The 23,376-nt window shown below is 34.6% G+C and overlaps 1 protein-coding gene across 10 annotated transcripts in view; it reads left to right on the forward strand.

The window, feature by feature from the left end:
• The window catches only part of Nrg3 (neuregulin 3), a 1,113,314-nt gene that overhangs the window by 940,074 nt on the left and 149,864 nt on the right, over window positions 1–23,376 (forward strand). For 7 of the 10 annotated variants that reach the window (XM_074079308.1, XM_074079313.1, XM_074079309.1 and 4 more), the window contains exon 4: window positions 21,026–21,052. In XM_074079308.1, coding sequence (XP_073935409.1) covers window positions 21,026–21,052 — 27 coding nt within the window. The remainder of the gene's footprint in view (window positions 1–21,025; window positions 21,053–23,376) is intronic. The other 3 variants (XM_074079310.1, XM_074079316.1, XM_074079317.1) reach the window with 1 other exon arrangement.

Below are 23,376 nucleotides of genomic sequence, written 5' to 3' on the forward strand. Positions count from 1 at the left end.
CTTGATATATTCCCAACTGTGAATATATTTAACTTTGTTCAGTTCAACCCCCTCTGTTACTCTCCTTTACCCCTTCTCTCCGACCCCACATTGTTCAATAACCTTTAGTACATATCGTTATGTCCTCTACCTGCATAGATGTGATGCATTTCAATATTGTTGACTTTCTGTCATTCTCTTTTCTTTTCCCTCCTCCCAAGTCCCACAGAGTAGTTCCACTGTTACAAACATATTCTACATATAAGTTTGTGTATGGTCATGTTTGCTTTTAGGTATAAGTTTATCTTTTGGATCTGTCTTCCACCTATGAGAGAAAACATGTGCCTTTGTCTTTCTGAACCTGGATTATTTCATTTAATATGATGTCCTCCAGTTACATTCATTTACCTTCAAACCACATGTCACATGTCAGTATTCCTTATGGCTGAATAAAACTCCATTGTTTTATATATATATATATTGTGGATATATACATATATAGATATAGATATAGATCACATTTTCTTAATCCATTCATCAGTTGTAAGGCATCTGGGTTGTTTTTATTGTTTGGCTATTAATGAACAGTGCTACAAAAAACATTGGTGTACAAGTGTCTATTGTATCCTGACTTACATTCCTTCAGGTATATGCTCAGGGGTATCACTGGATCATATGGCAGTTTTAGTTTTTTAAGGAATCTCTGTACCACTTTCCATAATGGTTGTATTAATTTACATTCCCACCAACAGTACATAAGGGTTCCTGTTTTACTACATCCTTGCTAATATTTGTTGTTTTCCTCATGATAACCATTCAAACTGGGATGAGATGAAATCTTAGTGTAGTTTTGATTTTCTTTTCTTTTATGGTCAGATATGTTGAGTATTTATTCATGTATTTAGTAGCCATTTGTAGCTCTGCCTTTGAAAATTCCAAATTCAATTCTTGTGCCCATTTCTTCATTGGGCTGTTGATTCTTTGGGGGGTTGAGTTTTTTGCGCTCCTTGTAGATTCTGGATATTAGTCCTTTATCAGATGAATAGCTGGCAAAGATTTTCTCCCAGTCTATGGGCAGTCTTTTAAGTCTAGTGAATGTTTCTCTTGCTGTGCATAGCTTTTTCGTTTGATGCAGTCTCATTTGTTCATCCTTTCTCTTATTTGCTGAGCCATTGGAGTTCTATTTGGGAAGTCATTGCCTATGACTACATGTTCCATTATATTTCCTACTACTTCATTTTGGTTTAGATTTGCATTTCCCTGATGATTAATGAGATTGAGCATTTTTCACATACTTGTAAGCCATTTGTATGTATTCTTTTGAGATATGACTGTATAGTTCTATAGCCCATTTTAAAATTTGAATTATTTGGATTTTTGTTGTTGTGGTACAGCTTTTTAAATTTCTTACATATTCTGAATATCGATCCTATTGGATGAATACTGTGCAAACATTTTCTCCAATTCTGCAGGTTTTCTCTTAATTTAGTTGATTATGTCTTTTGCTGTGCAGAAGTTTCTGAGTTTGACATGATCTCATTTGTCTACTTTTACTTTGGTTACCTATGTCTTGGGGGTTCTAGTTCAAAAATTATTTTCTACACCAATGTCTTGAAGTGTTTCCCCTACTATTTCTTATAGTACTTTCGTAATTTTGGGTGTAACAGTTAGGTCTTTGGTCCATTTTGAGTTGATTTTTGTGTACAGTGAGAGGAAGAGATTTAATTTCATTGTCTTGTATAAGCATGTCCAGTTGCCACACCATTTGTTGAAGAGACTGCCTTTTCTCCAAATGTGTTCTTGGAACTATTGTCAAAAAACATTTGCTCAAAGAATGTGGATTCATTTATGGGTTCCCTATTCTGTACCATTGTTCTTTATGTCTGTGTTATGGCAGGTGATGCATTTTAGGTTGCAGTAGCTTTGTAGTATTCTTTGATACCAGATATTGTTATGTTATGATGCCTCCAGCACTGTTGCTTGTTTTGCTCAGAATTACTTTGGCTACTAGGTCTTTTTTAGTTCCACATAAATTTTAGCATTGTTTTTTTTCTATTCTGTGAGGAAAGTTGTTGCTATTTTGATGGGACTCACATTGAATCTATAGATTGCTTTGTATAAAGGGCGTACTTTAGCAATATTAATTCTTCTGACTTATGAACACAGGATATCTTTCTATTTTGGGTACTCATCAATATTTCATAATTTTCATTGTAGATATCTTTCACTTCCTCAGATAAACCTATTCCTAAATACTTTTGTTTATAACTTTTTGCTGTTGTGAATGGGTAGTTTCCTGACTTCTTTTTTAGCAAGCTCCTTATTTGTGTACAAAATGCTACTTTTTGTATGTTGCTTTTATGCCCTGCAACTTTACTGAATTCATTTATAAGTTCTAACAGATTATGATGGAGTGTTTAAGAGTTTTCTGTGTATAAATTCATGTCATCTGCAATCATGGATGATTTAACTTCTTCCTTTCCAATTTAGATGTCCTGTATGTCTTCTTGCACAATTGCTCTGGCTAAGACTTCTAATACTATAGATTAAATCAAAGTGGTGAAAGTAGACATCCTTGTCTTGTTCCAAAATTTATAAGAAATACTTTTAGCTTTTTGTTCTCAATATCACATTGGCTGTGGATTTTTCATACATAAACTTTAACATTTTGAGATATGTTTCTTCTATATTCCATTTATTAAGAGTTTTCATCAAGAAGAAATATTTGGTATTATCAATTGCTTTTGCTACATCCGTTGAGGTGATCATCTTTTTGTCTTTTTGTCCTTCAGCATGCCTTATCATGTTTATTGATTTGCATATATTGAACCACCCTTGCATCTCTAGGATCATGGTATGTGAATTTTTGATGTGCTGTTGAATTCTATTTGCTAGTATTTTATTGAGATATTTTGTATCTAGGCTCATCTGGTATATGGGTATATAGTTTTCTTGTTTTTCAAGTCTTTGTCTGATTTTGGTATCAGAGTAATATTGACTTCATAAAAAGAGTTTGTCAGAATTTCTTCCATTTCATTTTTTTGGAATACTTTAAGAAGAATTAGAATTATTTCTTCTTTGATGTTTTGTAGAATTCAGCAGAAAAGCCATCAGGTCCTGGATGTTTTTGAGATGGGAGATTATTAATTACTGCTTCAATGTAATTACTCATGAATTGATCTGTTAAGATTTTTTATTTCTTTTTAATTCAATTGTGGGTTGTATGTGTATTGGAATTTACACATTTCTTTTAGGTTTTCCAACATAATTATTCAAAGTAGTTTCTTATGATCCTTAGTATTTCTGTTCAGTTGTAATGTTTCCTTTTCCTTCTCTGATTTATTTGAGTGTTCTCACGTTTTTTTCTTGGTTAGTCTTGCTAAAAGTTTGCCAAATTTATTTATATAATCAAAATCAAACTCTTTGTTTCATTGATCTTTTGTAATTTTTTAAGTTCAATTTTATTTAATTATTTTCTGCTTTAATCTCTATTTCATATTCCTCCTACTTATTTGGGATTTCTTATTATTGTTGATTTTTAGTTTTGTCCTACTATGGTATGAGCAAATACATGACATGATTTCAATTTTTTAATGTTTTGAGACCTGATTTGTGGTATAATACGCAATCTACTGTGGAGAGTGCTTTATACACTGATGAGAAGAATGGTATTCAGCTGTTGTTGAATGAAATGTTCTGAAATGTCTCTTGGTTGCATTTGTTTTATAGTATGAAATAACTCAAGTGCTTCTTTTCTGATTTTGTATTTAGGTGATATGTTCCTTGAGGAAAATGTGTTGCATTAGAGTCTATCTCTTCTTTTAGATCTAATATTATTTGCTTTATATATTTGGGTAGTACTATGTTGGGTACATGTATATTTACAATTCTTATATTTTCTTGACAAATTGATCTTTGTATCAAAATATAGTGATCTTTGTCCTTATTCACAGTTTTTAATTTAAGGACTGTATTATATGATATGAATATAGATACTCCTGCTTGCTTTTTTATTTCTATTTGCATAAAATGTCTTTTTCTAATCCTTCCCTTTTTATCTATATGTATCTTCACCAGGGAAAAGAGTTTCTTATAAGTAGCACATATTTGGATTTTATTTTCGTTTTCTTTTTGTAATTCATTCAGTCAGATTCTAGAGGATAGATGTCAAGAAATAAAATATGTTTTTACAACTGTGCATGTGTTTAAGCTACACATGCTTACACACTGCTACATAAGATTAAAGAGGTTAAAGTAAGAATACAGCAGTAAACTAAAGTTAATTTATTATTGAAGACAATTTTAAAGATAGCACAGCCTAAGTGTGTGGTATTTACAAAATCTACAACAGTGTGCTGTGATGTCATAGGCTTTGACCTTCACTCACTCCCTGACTTATGCTGAGCCCAGCATGCTCCATTTATGGTAAGTGTACAAATGGTACACCATTTGTATTTTTTATACCACATTCTTACTGTGTTTAGATATGTTTATATATATAAATATTGTGTTAAATTGCATACAGTATTCAGTATGGTAACATACTGTACTGGTTTGTAGTGTAGCAGCAATAGGTCATGTCATGTAGTTTAGGTATGTGTAAGAATTCTCTACTCTGTTTGCACAATGATGAAATCACTTACCAACACATTTCTCAGAAGGTATCCTTGACCTCAGTTGATACTCTGGAGAAGAAGCCTCCCTAGACATGAAAGAGGTGAAAGAGGGGTTAGAGTCTTGTCCTTGCCTAATGTAATTTCACACCTGTGACAGATATAGACTATATATAGATATAGATATAGATAGAGAAAGAATCACAAACTTGAATTCAAATTTGAATGATTATTTATCAGTGAGATGATAACTAAGCAATGTTCTTAGCCTTAGTCAATGTTCTTATCTAGAAGAGTGATAAGAATCTCTAGAGATAAAATTCTTTCTACAACTTAAGCAACTGTTTTTACTGTATAGTCCCAGTTTTATTGATTGATTTATTCATTATTTTTTATGCAACAGTATGAAATAGTCTCCTAGAATCCAAAAGGCTTCTGTAATCTCTTTTCAAATAAGGAACTATATTTATTTTAGAATCACTAAAACATCAATTGAGAAATTGTTTGCAAAAAAAAATTTGTTTTCCCTGAGGAGCAACAAAGGGTTAATTGAATCAGTGTTGAAATAATAGATCTCTTACTTTTTTTAAAGGACATCAAGTGTTACAGTGTTTCTATATATGTCAATGGCAGTGCTTCATACAAAACTTGCCTTAATACCCCTAGTACAACAATAATATTGATAATAAGAAAGCATGCCTTAATGCACAGTCAATACTTACTAAGTATCTTCTTCCTTTCATATCTTGGAATGAAATTAAGTTGATGGAGTACCATCATTGCTCTTTCTGTCACAAACACTGACTATAGTCCATTGAGATTTTCCTTTTCAATAAGTGCTTTCCTGATAAGACCATCTGATTTCTTTTCTTACTATACATTATGATTAAAAATGAGGAATTGCTGATCTACAAAATAAAATATGATACTGGAAGAAAAATGTGATGTGTGTTTATGCTTGTATGGCACAAGAGGAATTAAAAACATGCCTGGGGAGGCAAAAAGAGGAATTGATTTCAAAACCCCTAATAAATATGTAATAGAAGGCAGAAATGGATGAAAATGAATAAAATAGTATAAGAAAAAAGTAAAAAAATATAAGGAAATGAAACATTTGTCTCAGGTTTTTCCTATATGTAAGAAAAAAATGACGAGGAAGAGTATAAACATTTTTAGCAAAAGGGAAAAATAAAGTGGGTGAAATGAAAGAGAAGGAATGCAGTGGATGTTTTGTTTAATCCACTTTGAATGATTCTGTGAAAGCCTATTGGAAGAAGCGCTGTAAATGCAGCCTAACCTTTAGCTTCCTAGAAACACATGTACTCATATACTGCATATACACAAAACAGGGAGAACTTGGTACATTTCAAACTAATAAGCCTTGAAATTTAACTTAAAATCCTGTTTGTAGTCTTTGCATATTTAGCCTATACCTTAACTGAATTTGATACAGATTGTCAAAACACTCAGTTTGACAGAAACACTGTCTTGTTGTCCTGTAAGTCATTATTACACCCAGAGACATGAATTTTCTTTTAGCATTTTCCCCATGTTTCATGGTGGGATTATAGATACAGAACAATTTAGAGAATTGAAAAATCATCTTTTTTGGCTATATGGCTGAATTGAGCAAAATGGTCATGGGACCTTTTTTCACCAATGAATTGTGATTGCAAGAGAAGAAAGAGAAAACAGGCAAGCTTGGCTCAAGATTCAGAAGCAAAGAGACTTGAAATCTCCTTGACAAAAGAGATAACACAACCCACAGTGCTAAGAGAATATTCAATTTCAGCACTATGAAATGTGGGGAATTGTAGCAGCAGATGATGCTTCACCCCTCCAAAAATCTATTAAAATGTATTTTTCAAAATGTGTTTACATGAAACAAACACAGCTCAGTTTGAGGGATTCCTGGATGATGATTATTCTTCATTATCAAGTAGAATTCAAAGAGGAAAGCTGTTTAATGTTAATTCATAAAGGACTGCTAAAAATTCAAATGTAGAATATTCTCTACTTGAAAAGCAGACTAACCAGCAGGAATAGATTAGGGGATCACAAGATGATGTGTGTGTATGTGTGTATATAATAAGAAGATGATAAAACAATTTAAAAAATCATAAAAAGAACATGCATTAGAACATAATATCTTTTAAATACTTGGTTACTAGAAAAAGAGTATATATTCATAAACAGCATAAATCTAAGTTTGTCATTAAAGAAATTGCATAGTGGTTTGTTTTGCAGTTTAAACAGAACCAAAGATAATATATCAAATGCATGTCTACAATGCAAGACACTATGTTTGTGTTTTCATCAATTAAGGTTATATTCAACTGCAAGTACCAGAAAATGCAATTAAACAATAGTTTAAACATCTGGGGATTTAATTTTTCTGAAGTGATCAGAAGTGCAGAGGTATAGTCCGGTAATGCAATAGCACTACATGTGATTGGATATTCAGTTCCTTAAGTTATTCTCATCAATCATTGTAGTATGTGGTTTTCCATCCTCACGCAAGCAAGCTGCTTCTAATGGCAAGAAGTCTGCTCCCTCCATCTTTAAAACTACAAAAGGGAGACAACAGATAGCATAAGGCATGGTCAACTAAAACTTTCCCTTATGAAGAGCTTTTCTGAAAGCCCCACTTAGAAATTCTGTATTCTAATCCTGTAGACCAGCACTGTGCCATGTTGCCACCCTAAATGGTACTCAAGGAAGGCTGCAAAATACAGTAGTTTCTTTGGTTACATCAACACTTTGAGAAGATGTGGGAGAGAAGAGAATAAATGTTGAGTAGGCAAATGGAATGCCTGCAGATTATATATTTGATGTCATTTACACCTTGAATCATATGCATCTTATTTCTTAAATAGAGGAGAAAACTGAGACATAAACAGGTTAAGTGCCTTGCCTAAGGTCACACATGGTTACGAAAAAATAAAGCCAGGAATTAAGGCCCATATAATCAAATGCCAATATCATTTTCCACCATATCCGATTCCTTCAGGTACCGAAAAGCAAAGTATTCTTTACATAGCATATTTCAGAAAATCTGTACATCATGCATTAAGTAATCGATGTCTTTTAATACTGACAACTGCATTTCTTTATCCTAAACTGAAAACTTTTTTAGGGCACAGATCATGTTTTCAACATTTTTGTATTCCCAGTGCTTTGTCCAGGGTTTCTTTGTTAGAAACTTGGGGATGCTGAATAAATGTGGACATAGAGAAAAATGAGATTGAGCTCAAAGAATAGTTTTTTTCCTCCCTCATATGTCCTCATAGAACATGTTATAAAGTAAGCATTACTCCATAGTTGCTTAAGGTTTAAATAATGAAAATATGATTTTATATGGAGATAAGATAAATATATATACAGAGAAAGAAAACTGGTAAGAAAAGTAGAAATGCCTTTTAGAGTCATGATTTTGACATGAAGGTGACCCTGAGCTGGGAAGGGATTAATGAATAAACTGGTTCTTGCAAAAAATTTCCCTGCAATGAACTGTATTCATTTACCTACAAGTATTTGCTGGGCACCTACTTTATACCAAACATTGTTTTCACTGTTGTAGATACAACACATAAAACAACACAAGCAGATCTTTATTTGTTGAATTTTGTCTCCCTGCAATTTATACATTGAAATCCTAACACTTAGTACTTGTGACTATCACCTTACTCAGAAACAGACTTTTTGAAAATCAAGGTAAAAAGAGAGATTATTAGGGTTGTCCTTCATCCAATGACAGATGTCTTCATCAAAAGATCTCTCTCTCTCTCTCTCTTTCTCTTTCTCTCACACACACACACACACACACACACACACACACACACACACACACACAGAGAACAGAGAGACAGAGACAGATAATGCCATGTTAAGAAGACTCCAGAGATCAAAGTGATGTTTCTACTAGTCAAAGAATAACAAAGATGGCCATAAAATCACAGTAGCTAGGAGAGCTACTGCATATTCTTCAATGCAGTCATCAGAAGGAACCAACACTGCTGACACCTTGATTTCAAATTTCTACTCGAAGAACCATGAGACAGGAAATTTCTGTTGTTTAAAGTATCTTGTTTCTGGTACTTTTTAATAGAAGCTCTAGGAACTAACACAATGGTGAAAACTCTCCCTTCATAGAGCTTTACATTCTAGTCTGGAGCAGGGAGGGAAGTAGAAAATTACCAAGGAGACTTGGTAGTACTTCATATGGTAATAAATTCTAATGAGTAAATAAAAGTAGGGTGAGGGAGGTAGGAAGTACAGCCATCTGAAGAGAAAGGAGGTGAGAGTGAGTCATGTCATATCTTCAGGAAGAGGTATTGGGGAGAGAAGCAGCCTTCTCATGGCTTTGAGAAAGAATAATGCATTTGGTTAGAAGAACTGCTAGGAGGTCTGTATGGCTGATGGGAATGAGAGAGAGGGAGAATGGTAGTATGCCACAGATTGTATGGGTCCATTTAGATTTCATAGATGACATTGGCTTCTGTTCTGAATAAAATGGAAGGTACAGAAGGGATTTTTCAGCAAAAATAATAACAATATAATGTGATTTAAGTTATGAAAGGATGTCTCTGCTGTGTGGGAAGGAGCTTTAGGTAGGGAGCACAGAAATCAGGGAGAAGCCTACTATATAAAACAATCCACAAGAGCAATGTGGTTGCTTGAGGCTAACTGGTGGTGGAAATGCAATGGGATTGGAAAGTGAAGGCTTAGGCAGAACATCAAGATTCAGAAGATTGCTTGACAGAGAAATGGTGATCAGTCTCTGAGGATTCTGCAAGAAGTGTCTATTTAGGAGAAACAGCTAAGCATGAGGCATTAGATGTTAGCACTAAAAGAAAGAACAAAGTTGATGTAGAGTAGAATATGGCTTACTGCTGTCATGCAGTTATTCAGACCAATGAGATCATCAGCCTCACCACAATTCACTGCTCCTTCTCATATCTTTGATTGATATTTCTGGACCCCAGTGAGCTGCTGTCACATTTTGGTCCTGGACATGAGCAAATGAATTTCATTTTCTCTAGCAGAGGCATTCATTTGAACAAGGAAATAAATAGCCTTATTTAAATTTCCTGTGGCTTTGAACCCTTTTTCTAAGATTAGCCATTCATCTACTAATATAAAGAGAAGGAAAATTACTTAAAAACTCAAACTGACTTGACACAAACTAAGTAAAATTGTTTGGTTTAATAGTATCAAATGCTCATATCAAGAATGATCCAGTAGTAAGTACTTAACAGCTTGAAAAGCCAGAAAATTGATGGAAATTTTCTTTGCCATTTAAATATTTTGTTTAGTTATCATATAAATTACTTTATTTTATATTCCAATTTTTCAACAGCAAGATATGCCTTTTTCAAAACAGAAAAGTTTGCCAAAAAGCAAAATAGCATGACAACTTTAAATTCTGTTAAATTATACCTAATTTTGAAATATAATAAGTTTGAAAATCATCTTCTTGATTTTGTAGCAGGAATAAATCTAGGTCTACAAAATTTGAGGTGATTGTGTATAATAGGTCATTTGTGTGTTTGTATACTAAGTTTGGAGAGAGTACACTTGAAATCAGTTACTTCAGTTTGAATCCTAGCACTATTAGATACAAGTAGAGGAATTAGTTAACCTCTGTGAGCTTCAGTTTCATCTCTGAAATGGGAACAAAAAGAGTTCCTACTTCATGCTGCTGCTGCTGGTTTTAACTAAGTTAAGGTACATAAAGTAAATAGAGGGGCTGCATACCCAGCATTATTATTAGTTTTTATTATTTGAGCTCCCTAATTTTCCATTTCAAGTTCCAGCTCACTAGGTTAGAAAAAAAGGTATACTTGTGGGTAGTTCAACTACCTGGTTCCATGGGATTTGCATCAAAGGGTCTGTATGTGTGGATTACACAGGGTCCAGGCATTGGTGAAGTTGGAGGAGAGGTAAGGCTTGGGAGTTGGGTAGATCCTCTGTGCCTTTGCCTATCCTGATGGCATCTGCTAAAATGCCTTAAATCGTGTTTTCAGTCCACAAAGGTTATTGCTGCTTCCTACAGGCTTCTCACCATCATAGCCCACTGAGGTAGCAAGTCCCATTTACTCTACCAATCAAATACATGGGAAATATGCTAGTCAGTAGAGCTGTTTCCCACTCTGGTATACCTGAGGCCCATCTCTCTAGACATTTAAGGCTTTTGTTCTCTAGCACAGGAGTGGGTTAAGGGGGTTCTGGGGTCTTCCTGCCTCCTGGGACTGTACTTAGCAAGCTCAAAGCAGCCCTGTTTGACAACTCTGTTTGGTAACCCTGTTTCCCTTGCTCTAATTGAAACTAGAAGTCAGGAAGGAAGTGCATGACTTGGCAGTAGCATGTTTACTTCTGAGTGTCTCCTCCCAGAACTTTTGGCTTTTTTCCATTTCTTCCCTTCACCTAGAATAATTTTAACAGGTTAATCTGCAGTGGAGATCGGCTGTTTTTCCATACCAACAAATACTCAAAATCTTTCTGTCGTCTGTTTCTGTCTCTGTCTCCATCTGTCTTTGTCTGCCTCTCTCTCTCTCTCTCTCGATCTCTCTTTCTCCTCATCTCTCTCTATCTCCCTATCCTGTCTATACCTCTCCCCCTCTTGCTCTTGCTAAGACTTCCCTTCCTTGAGACAATGGAAGAAAAGAGACAGGAATGCAGGTTAGAGAGAACTACCAGTAACAGAGATAATATCGAATAAAATTTCAAAAATCCATATACCTCTGTATTTTTTTTTATTTAGATGCTTAGTTTGTGCCAGGAATAGTCTTGGAATCTGTGTGATAAAGAGAAATTAAGCATGGTCCTTTTATCAAACAGGTTACAGATGTTTGAGGAAGATGGCCCAACATATAACTACAATGGTGTGTGATAAAACATACCGTGTATAAACACAGAAGATTCCACAAAACATATATGGAGACCCTATGTGGGAAAAGGTATTTTTCAGATCTGGTTACTTGAAGTGAGCTTATATCAATGGATAAGTTCACTAGACTATCTATGAGCAAGTTGTAGTGTTGGAATTGGAGAGGAAATGTGATAAAAGTTGGGCTGGAGAAGCCCACAGGGACTGCCTGCTGGGGCTGGAGCACTACTGTTTGATCTGTGGAGCAAAAGCTCAAAGTGGAAAGTTTTCTGTGGGTAAAGGAACATGATTTAATGAAACAAGGTACTTCTAAACTTTTCAGCAAATTAGCTTGCCTCTCTTAAACTTAATTTATCTGCAAAATGCTGTCCCCAATATAGATTCTGTGAGAACAATCAAGAAGGATATCATAGGGACTCTCAGTATCTCACTTGTAGTTGGTGGTTTCAAGGAAGAATGATGTAGACTTTATTTTTGCCTTGGTAATATCTAAGTAACATCTAATTAGATTTTGTTCTCAGTTCATCCACACTTACCTTCTGGCATCAGCAGACCATTTTGAAAAGGTTAGCACATTAAACAGGATGCCCAGCAGAATGATCATTTCTATTCAGACTTCTAGAAAATACATGTAAGTTATCAAGACTGTACAAGAAGGTACTGGAAGAAAAAGGGTAAGAACTTTAAAATACCTAGATTCAATTGAGTTCCCAACTAATTATTAGATAATAGTTTCTTTTATTATTTTAATAAAGGGGCTTCCCTTGATTTTTCTACACTAAGAATAATCCAACTACTTTGAGGGGGGGAGCCATTATCAAGAGAAGGCTTTGCTGGTTTAATTTCCATTTCTTTATTTCTATTAAATAAAGGAGGCTTACATTAGTCCTTATGTTATTAACTGCTTAATGGATTTAGGAAGCAGGTAGCAAAAGAATTGTCCCTTGCATTTAAATGAGACAAATAACATTCTCAACTGATTATGCATTTAGGGAAAAAAGTTTCATTCTATTGCTACATTTTTAAGTCTGCAAAAGTAATAAATTAATCCATTAGTGAGCCCAAGTGTGTCTTCTGTTTTGCTCATTATCATGTATTCCCAGGTGTTCATGGGCTTATAAGTATAAATTAATGTGACTTTTAAACTTGGTAATAGAAATAAGCAGCCTAAGGATCAAAAACTATGAAACTATTCCCATACCAGTGTTTTTTATAAAATATTAAATTAAGGTGTTTTCCCAGTGTTGGAGTATGTTATCTTATCAAAATGAAACAATGATACATAATCAACAATAAAAATCACATGGTTGCCACATTTTCTTCCCAGTTTCATGATTTAATGTAACATTGTAACTGTACAATACCAAATGGTAGGCAACATGAATATATGCATTTCAAAAAGAGGATTGATTTGGACACTCATTATCCATTCACGTGTGTGTGCTTGGAACATCACCTGCTAAACAGGTGCAATACTTCAGAAGGGGGTGAGAGCCCCAGATAAATGGCCCCAGAACTTTGTGGAGAGGAAAACACTTGGGAGAGTGTGAGCTGAGTATGGAAAGTTAAGAAGAGACAGAAGCTTATTCAAAACCTAGAGCCCTCAAAAATCTTGTGGGTTTGAGGCATGCTCATTCATTTCACAGATATTGCTCAGCTTGTATGTGGAGAAGAGGCAGGAGATGAGTACAAGAGTGGAAAACATGATTGCCACGAATGGCGGGAATAAAGACATTGTGGAGGGTTTCCTCTGCAGCTCTAGTGGCACTCCACACTTCTTTTTTTATTTTTCAAAAGACTTCAAAATAAAAACTTTTTGTAGGAAGTCACCTGTATGAAAGCCTGGTTTGACTGAGGTGTTAGAATAGGAAATGACAGGTCTTGAGGTTTCCCCTAAGTACCTAAAAGTGATTCACAGTTTAGTAAGAAACAAATTATATACTGCAGACTGATCTCTCTTCTGCAGGCAAAGTCTTTCAAGTAAGTTTACAATTTCACACCCTGGAGCCTGTGATGGGTGGGATCTGACCAATTCCTGAGATGCCCTCAAGTCACCTGTTTTATTGGTCCAGTGAAATTGCTTGGCTTCTTTTTAATGGCACCAGTCTGTAACAACCATACCTTCTTTGTCAGCAACTTTCAACAACCTCCATTTCTGGCTGTACTGCATATTTTTCAAATCTATCTGCTCTGGGGTTTTTGTTGTTGTGTTTTTATACATTTTAGATGTGTTTCATTATGTCATTGTCATACAAGTATGTAAGGTACTTTGATCATATTCACCACTATTATCCTGTCTTCTCCGCCCCTCCCCCCATTAGTCTCCTTTCTCTTCCCAAATACTTTCTGGATTTTTCTTTTTAAATCTATATTTCTGTATTTCACATATAAGAGAAAACATGCACTTTGTCTTTCTGAGTCTGGCTTATTTCACTTAACATAATCATCTCTACTTCCCTTGTGCACATGGCATAATTTTGTTCTTCTTTATAGCTATATATATTTCTAGACAAGTTCTTTGCCATAGTGCAACATGAATGGCCACTGGTCCAATTCTCAATAGAGTCCTAGTTCCGACACCCAAAACCATGAGCCAAAATAAATCTTTTCTCCCTTATTTCTGTCAGATGTTTGGTCACAGTAAGCAGACATTGTATCTACTAACTGTAATATCTTCTGGATGTTTTCACTGATATTAAAAAGCATTCAGTTTAAAAGCCAAGGGAAAAAAAGAGTGAAAGGGCTATTACAAAGATTACTTAAATTGAAATTATTAAGTGGAAACTGCTTAAATAGTACGCACAAAACTTTAAAATTACCACAGAAAATTTAACTTTTTTCTGATAAAAAGTACTCAAATGAATCTTAAATCATACATAGAAATCATGTAATAAATGTATATTTGTGTTGGACCTTCTCAGATAAGAAACTCTTTTGGTTTTGGTTTTTTTCTTGACCCGAGAATTGAAGACTCAGTTGATAATTAAACATATTTTTTAAAATTTATTTTATCATTGTGCTGGGTGGGAATGCATTTGGCATTTACAAAAGTAAATATATCATACTTGAATTCACCCCCTCCATCATTCTCCTTTATGCCCCCTCCTCTCCATTTCTGGAATAGTTCCAATGGGTATTTTTGTTTCCATTTACACATATGTGTACATAGAATTTGCACCGTATTCATCCTGTCACACCTTTTCCCCACCTAGTCCCCCTTCCCACTGGTATTAATACTCCCAGACAGGACCTGTTCTACCCTCCTGTTCTCTGATTTTGTAAAAGAAAAAAAATGACAGTTTTGTTTGTTTAAGGTAGCTTGAGAGTTCCCTTGCAGCATTCCCATGTATATATGTATTATAACCTGAATTGGTTCATCTCCTCTATTTTTCTCCTTTCTGCTTTAATCCCCTTCTTGTGGTGATTTCAACAGATTTAAAAATTCTACATTCATCCTTGTATAGATAGTATTAAAAGTACTTTTTTGAACAAATGAGTTTTCTGGAAACATTTGTGTGTGTCTGTATAATCTATCTATCTATCTATCTATCTATCTATCTATCTATCTATCTAAATACCAAATGAGTTTTCATCAGGAGTGTCCTGTTCCTCGATTCTTCAAAAGCTCCAGGGTGACAGATGACAGGCTATGCTCTGCAAAAGGTAGAGATGTCACTTGCAATAGGCAAGGTGGCTTTTCCAGGTGGCATTTCACTCATTCAGGAAATATGTTTTGAGCAGATACAAAATGTGAGGTTTTATGATATACTGGAGTAGTAAAACAATGAGGAAAAGACACAACCCTGGTTTTTGTGATACTTTTCCATCCTAAGACTATAGTAATGTACAATAGGACTCAGGAGCACTGCTTTATAGGATGATTTATAAAATTTGATGCAATAATGTGTATAGAAGTTTCCAGTAGGGAAAAATATGAAAATGTAATAAAGTTGATAAAAAATGAGAAGAAGCTGATTGTGAGTTTCAGGAACAGGAAATTCTATGTGTCCACCTGTACAGAATTATCATTATTACTCATAGAAGCATAAAAGCAATATTCATTTTGAATGAAGTGTCCTTCTATACAATGGTGATTTCTATTGAGTGCTTTATTTTTTCCTTTTTTTTTTTTTCCGATGCTGGGGACCGAACTCAGGGCCTTGCACTTGTGTTGAGTGCTTTAGTTAGAGAGAAATTGGAATGAGAGTTAAGTCTAATGCTCCAAGATAATTTCCCAGGAAAGTTCTATAACTTATTTAGGCAAGATTTATCTTTAAAGGATAGGCTAAGCAAATGGTCACTTGGGAACTTCAATTGCAACCGTTTTGAATATTATTTCTTTTGTGGAACGGAATGCTCATCTGAAGTTTGTACTGCATCAGCATGTGGTCCAGTCTCCATGGCTTCCTGCTTCTCCTATAACACAATGAACATTCTTATTTAGAAAATGAGAACAGTATATGAAATAGACATATCTGTGTTCAGCAGGAATCAGAAACGGGGCTTTCTGAAAGAAAAATAAAGAGGTCACATTCTGTAAGAAGACCCAGGGAAAGGAGAATGGGACTGTGCTTTTCTGGAGAGTGGTTTTGCCTTTTTTGTGATTGATGGCCTATCTCCTGGGATGCTGGCCATAGTAATAGTGTCATGGCCTCTTTTCAGCAGTAGAAAAGGCTGTCAGTCCCAATGTGATAGAGGTGAGGGGACACTGGGATTATAGAGCTGACATGGTCACAGATAGTCCTCTGATGCAGGCACACAATACAGGGTGAGTTTTAGCTTGAAGTTGATGGTTAGCCTAGTTTACAGGTATAGACATGATATTAGGAAGAAGCAATTAGCCATATTGCTTTTAGGAGATTTGGGAAGAGGTTTCAGTTTCTTTTGATTTTTTTTTTTTTTTTACTTTTCACACATTATTCCTAGGTGTGTATAAATTCTAATGTCAAATATACATGTGCTGATAAGAAATAAAGTTACATGTTTAACATAATAGCATAATTGAGTGAAGGAAGTATGGAATTTAGAAGCTGACCTGCATTCATACCCTAGCCCTTCCACTCAGTAGCTAGATAGAGGATAAATTGGTAATATCCCTCTCCTTTTTGGACAGTTGTTATGGGATTAAACACAGCATCTGGAAAAGGACTTTCTTGCTTCCCCTTCCAGCAGTATACTCACACCCTTCATAGTTACCCAACCTTCCCACCTCCCCTGTCATGGAACAGAAGACTTGAAGGATTCAGCTTACTGGGCTCCTTGATGCCACATTGTCTTTTGCAACTATCTATTGTCTCATCCACTAGCTGCACAGGTTGCTCCACGACAAGACAGCTCTTTTTCATCAAGTTGAAAAATGTTATATCCTGAATACTACTTGGTAAGTCTTCATCACACGTACCTGATGGAGCTGTGGAGATAGGTGCAATGAAGCATGTTGAAACTGAATCTAGTATTCTAACTTTATAAAGTGCAGATCAATATTTTCCTTGTAACATCTTTTCCCACATCCCCTGGAACAGAGTTTAAACAATATCTACTTTGGGGGACTTTAGGTAGCCTCATCTTGCTCATCAGCAATATGAACGAAAGGTTTTGAATTGCTCGGGAGGTTTTGAATTATGTGCACTATAGACACACAGGTACCTTGAGTTTCAGTTACATGGAGAATAAGTTCAAAAGATCTGTGGTACACATGGTGACTGCAGTTAGTAAGTAACACGGTGTTAAGCTTGACAACCCCTAACAGCAGATTTTAGGCAATCTTACCACACAAAAAAAAGGTAGTACATGAGGTAATGCATGTGCTAATTGTTTGAATTAGCCATATTTCAAGACATCATGGTGTCTACTAAAAATACATACAACTTTGGTCCAAAAGAAAGGAAAAATATAAGCCTTGAATTTCTTGATGTTTTCTAGGAATTTGACCTCATGGAATATCCACCTTGTCTCCCTAGTTACTTATTTACTCCTAAAACTTTAATAATATTTTGGTTCTATAGCAGAGCTGCTGATGTTTGTTAAAAAAGATGCTAAGTTTAAGATTATTTGGTTTGGTGTTTGACATATTTTTGAGATGTAATTTTTTGTCACTTGCTGTGTGTTTGAATAACTAGATCAGCCTCATCGTGAAGAAATTTTCCTGGCAACTAATGATGAAATATTAATGATCTACCAATTTGGCTCCTTAGAGATAGGAAACAGTTGTCTTCCTTTATATTCCTGCCCAAACCAACTTATATTCAGCACTTCATCAATAAAACAGGGGCAAGCAAATAAATAAGTAGCACTTTAACAGTACCTGAGACCACTTGGGAACAACTTGTTCTCTTAAGTGGATTCAATAATTCTTCCCTGAAGATCTCATTACTAGATGACTTTGTAAAAATTATCTACTTTTTCTCAGGGAGAACATACTCTGCATATTACTGAAGACTAAGAGTCAAGATGCCTAGGTTCCATCATGGTTCCACTGTTTACAGGCAATGTGATTTGGGGAAAGTTTGCTCACCCCTTGGTCCCTCTGTTCCTCACTGTAAGTGGTTAGCGGTAAAAATCTTCTGAGCAGTTCAGAGTACACAGTTAGTGCTCAGTAAATGTTAGCCACTACTAAATGATCTAAGGGTGTGACGATGCTTAAGCAAAGCTTATTGAAGTGTGAAAAAGATGAAAATAATACATTCAAATATATGTTCTATAGAAAAGAAATTGAACGGATTTTCCTTCTGTCTTCTTGGACCTTAAGATATATGCAGTTAAGCACAGTCTGTTGAGTGATTGAATATATAAACTATTAATTGATTAATTCTCATTTCATTCCTCTTGATGTTTTCCCACAGGTCTGAATGTCTAGGTAGGCTGTTTCTCAGCTAGTGATGGGTTATGAGAAAGTGGGGTTTATGTACAACTCAAATACAAAATTAATTGCTTTTCTGTCATTTGTTCTTCTCAGATTTTTTGTTGATTCTTTTGTGTGAACCAAAGCCTGTCAGTGTCTTTAAACCTACAGTAGTTATCACAGTGATTAGCATTTTAATAAAACAATAGATGAGTTTAGGTGTGTGTGTGTGTCTGTGTACACAGAAGAGAGGGAAAGATTTTAAATATGATTTAGCTTTTTATTTGTATGTTCAGTGATTTCAGTTTTCATGAATAAGTTGTTATGAAAATTAGTAAATAATTTCTTTTTAATATCTAAGAACATAAATACACCTTGCTGGAGAGTCTGAAAATTACAACTCTAGTATAATTTGGTGTAACTTTTTATGTTATGAAAAGACAATTTTTTCCTCACAGGATTTCTACTTATACCTGTCCTTTCAGGTTTTGAATACTTTTTAAATTCTGATTTCTGTGTCTGCTACTGGTAAAGAATTCACTGTGGCTGTAAAATATTCAGATTGGCCTCTCATTTTCAAACACACTGCTCAGTACTTGGCACCGTTTGCAGATTCTCAAAGCCTGATTCTCCACGTCCCCCATCATACGCAGAGGTGGAACAGTGGATATCATGGACTAACCAAGAATTGTTTATACCTGCCTGAAAAACACCCTACAAGAAGTCAGTTCTGAACTGGCTCAGCTCCTCCAGAAAGTTCTTGTTCAACAAAGCTGAGGCTAATGACTTTCTGACTTCCCAGTCATGTCACTGAACTCCTGTGGTCTACTCTTTGAGAGCCTTTGCTCCCAGATTTTTATTCACTGCTTTCTTGATTTCCTTCCTGCAATTTTGCTTCTGGCTGTATACAAAAACAGTGCTTTTTATTCCCAGTATTTTTTCCCCTTACCTTTAGTCTTATAATAGGTAATCTCATGCAAATCCTTGTTTTTAAATGCCACAACTCTAGTGTCTCCTCGAAGTGTACGCGGTCATGAACGTTCCTATCTTCAGAAGAACAGAAACATGGTCTTGTTGATTTTTGTACAAGCCCCATTCTTTTGTGAAACACATTCTGTTCCTCCCAGGAGCATGCCTATGAGTTCCTAGCCTCTCCAGCCAATGCACATTTTCTGTTCTTATTATACTGACTACAAAGAATGACCTGAGCTTTTTGTCTGTGGCCTCCCATGGATCTCTGAACTTGCTGAGAACAAGAATCCTGCCTTTTCATGAAAATGTGCCAGATAGCTATCATAGTACATATCAACACAGGGCAAACAGTTTAAAAAAATGTGACATGAAGAAAGGGTTGCATTTACTTCTAGAAAGATTGTCACCATCATTCTTTATAAAGTAGACATTTCCCAATTAAAATAGCTTCTAATCACTTAAAAATGAAAATTGGAAAATTGATTTAATAGGTACAGAACACAGATTAGTGGTTACTAAAGGCTGTTGGGAGGGGATATGGGGTGCAGAGTTTCTGATGGTTGTGATAGAAAATCTTTAGAAATAGAGTAGTGATGGTTGTACAACCTGTAAACATTATTATGAATAAATTATGTACTTAAATGTGGTTGAAATGTCAATTTTTATGTTATATATATTTTAGTGCACTAAAATGAAAAACTGAGTTATTTATAAAATATATTTATAAAAAGAAATTGAAATGTTGAAGGTAACTAAGTGTATGTTTTCTGATAAGAAATACTTATTTGCTAAATAAAGAATTCCTACAAAGAAGCTTGGAAACAAATACAGTTAGAGTAATAGTTTTTTCCCCACTTACTTTTATTTCAGAAAAATATTACTCTAACAGAAAACACCATTAAGTAATGTGATGAATTAAAAAAGTGAATGAGTACATAATTAAGTGATTAAAAGACAAAAAGCACTGTTAAAATAAACAAGTGCAGTGCAGTTCATTGCTCTGCTGATCACAGGCAGACTCTACTGTTGGAGACTGTCTGCTGCCCAGGTGAGCATGGAATAGGTATAGGCACATCCGCAATTGTGTTTTTGACTGGATAAACTGTTAAATTCTGTAGTCATGAACTTGAGGGTCAGATGCACTGCATTTATGCTTAAGATCTGTGTGATATTTTGTGATCCATGTAAGATTGTTTTGGTCTTGCCAATACACAGTTTTCTCATATAACAAATTAAAGAAAAAAAGCCTAGTACCATTGGCTTCTTGTGAATGTGAAGAACACCTTAGAACCAGAGATAGTCAGGTTAGGGCTTTACCAGTCGTTGTTAATATAGACATCCAAGCAAGCTTATGTTGAAAAAGTTGTTAATCTACATAGAATATCATTGATTCTAAAAATATCATTAATGCCAGGTATGCTTTCTATGTATGTCCCCCTCTTTCCCTCCTAAATTTATATTTAACATACTTCACAAATTTATGTATCATTATTGCAGTTAAAATTCAAAGCTATAATTCAGAAGCTTTGGGGAAAATGCTGATTCATATACAGAGCAATATTATTGTAGGCAATTTGTAAATTGTGTTTCTTAATCAAACATGGCTAAAATTGACACACATTCTTTGCCTTGGAAGTTGTTATTATAAGTATTGATTTCCTTTTGTGGATGCTTTTTCTAACCCTTTTCTCTTTCTCTGTTTCCCTTCCTTCCATGCTGACTTCTGTATAGCAGACCACTTGGGGATTGAATTCATGGGTAAGACTAAACAATTTTCTCCTTAAATGTCCTGGAAAAGCTAAGTTTTATAATGTACATATTGTTCTCCTTCTCCATCTGATTATAATTGAAATGCCTCATTATCAGATGTTATTAGTAATAAAAAAAGTTTTAGTCCATTTTTCACTAAGTAATGGCTCAAAATGAAAGACCAAACTACTTATTTGAACAACAATTTAATGTTAAGTGCTTTTGCAATCCTACAAAAGCTGGAGTTTTCTCTGATTGTTTACTCTAATTCTCAATTTTCTGATCTGTAAAATAGGGATAATAACAGACTCTATTTTATTGTACATATAAATTGCTTAGCACACTGTCTGCAATATGGTAAACATTTAAATGATAGAAAATGATGATTTAAAATGTCCATTTCATTATTTTCTCCAATAATTCTTTTTCTCTTTTGCATGATGGCTACTTTGGATCCACTTTGCCATCAATTTTAATTTGGAGTGTGAACCTATAAACATTTCCATTTGTAGAAGTAAAATATTTCTTTTAAAGTATTTGCTGTAAATGACATATTTTTTAGTGTTGCAGTGCCTACCATTGGCATAATTCACTATATTTGTGGATAATTACTTTAAAAATTAGAGAAGATTTAGAGATAATACCAGCATATTTACCAAAAATTAAATGAGAAAGAAAACATTCCATAACGTTCATCATGTACACAGTTCAGGAATGGAAAAAATTCAGAAGTTAGATCTAGCAAAATTGAGAAAATCTCAGTTTGAATACAGATTCTTGATGCTCTGCTTAGCTTTTGTCAAACCTCAGATTTGTTTTCTTTATATGCTGTGGATATGAATACTTGCTTCACATATGTACATGTGATAGTACTTATGTTCATTCACCCACTCATTTTGCAAGTGTTTTCTTAGTCACTACCAGCCAAAAAATACAAAATATTAGAGATAAAATAGTTAAAATGGATAACTAAGACTTACAGTCTAGTCAGCTTCCAGATAATTATCACATAATAAAATATATAAAATTTCAATTGTCTTAAGACCTATTCCAGGCAAGATGATATTAACTTGAACTAGTGTGCTGATAGGAAATATATGGGGTGGGAAATGACCGATATTTAAGAGATAATATCAACATGTACTTGAAGTGGATTGGTGTTGAAGATCTTAAGGAGATTGCAAAAATGGCTTAAATTTTATTGTTTGCATATTAAGAGAGAGGTAGGTCCCTTACTGGGAAAGAATGCTAGCAGAAGAGCAGATTTATAGGAGATGGTTTTTAGATTAGGTGTGGTGAGTTTGAGTATCTTTGACATATTTGAGAGAAGATCATGGTTTTACTGCTGGAAGTGTTGAGGGTTAATTAGCAGTTAGTGACTGTATATCTGTATTGAAATCAGTATTCCTTGTTTTATGATGTGATTCGTTAGTACTTTATTACCTGGTTATCACATCATAGAAAATGCAGATGGACCAATTACTGCAGATTTCATGCTTTACTAAGTAGAAGTGATTGAAACTCAGAAAGGAAATGAAATTCAGGGTATTTCTCCAATGAGGCACAATGAAATGTAGGTATGGAAGGAAGTATAGAAAAGATGAAATCAATTTTAAGTGTGAAAGTACTGGAAGTAGTTGATGATATGAATAAAAGATTATGTACATATAGAATATTGGTTGGTAATGACAACTCTATACTGGAAGAATGTGGAGTTATAGGAAATGAAAATTTTCAAAATGTGCTAATGAGAGTGAGCAACCAAATTGGGGTAAAGAGGGAGTCAGTTTGAAACTAGAGGCAAGGATGTGAGAGGACATGGTTTGGGATAGGTTGTCTAAATAGATATTGCAGTTATTCATAATGATGCTAGGATTGGAATAGAGAGAAAAAAATATTTAGCAAATGTCAAGGTCTCTAATAAATGAGATGTCCTATACCAGAATCTAGTAGTTGGCAATGAACAAGGCTTATCATATAGAGATAAAGATAATACCAGTTGCATCACAAAATAAAGTCCACAGTTTTATAATGGCTCAAATAAAATAGCAAAATTTGGGAGGGGAGGATGCTATTTTTTCCTGCCTAAGGCAAAAAAATGATCAGTATATGACTAGATTTCATCCAAGTAGTGAATCAGTAATCCAGGCTTCTTTTTTCTGTGATTTCAAAATCACCTAAGGAAACTTGTAATCTGCATGCAGGCAGCTTATGGGCAAAAAGAACATAGCAAATACATCTCCCTTCTTAGGCGACTTGGTCTAAATGGGCTCACAGCACTTTTTGTTAAAATTTTGTCAGCTAGACCTAAATCATATAACCCCATCTCACTG

Source organism: Castor canadensis, chromosome 7 (assembly GCF_047511655.1).
Source record: "Castor canadensis chromosome 7, mCasCan1.hap1v2, whole genome shotgun sequence".
In the NCBI taxonomy this organism is placed as follows: Eukaryota; Metazoa; Chordata; class Mammalia; order Rodentia; family Castoridae; genus Castor; species Castor canadensis.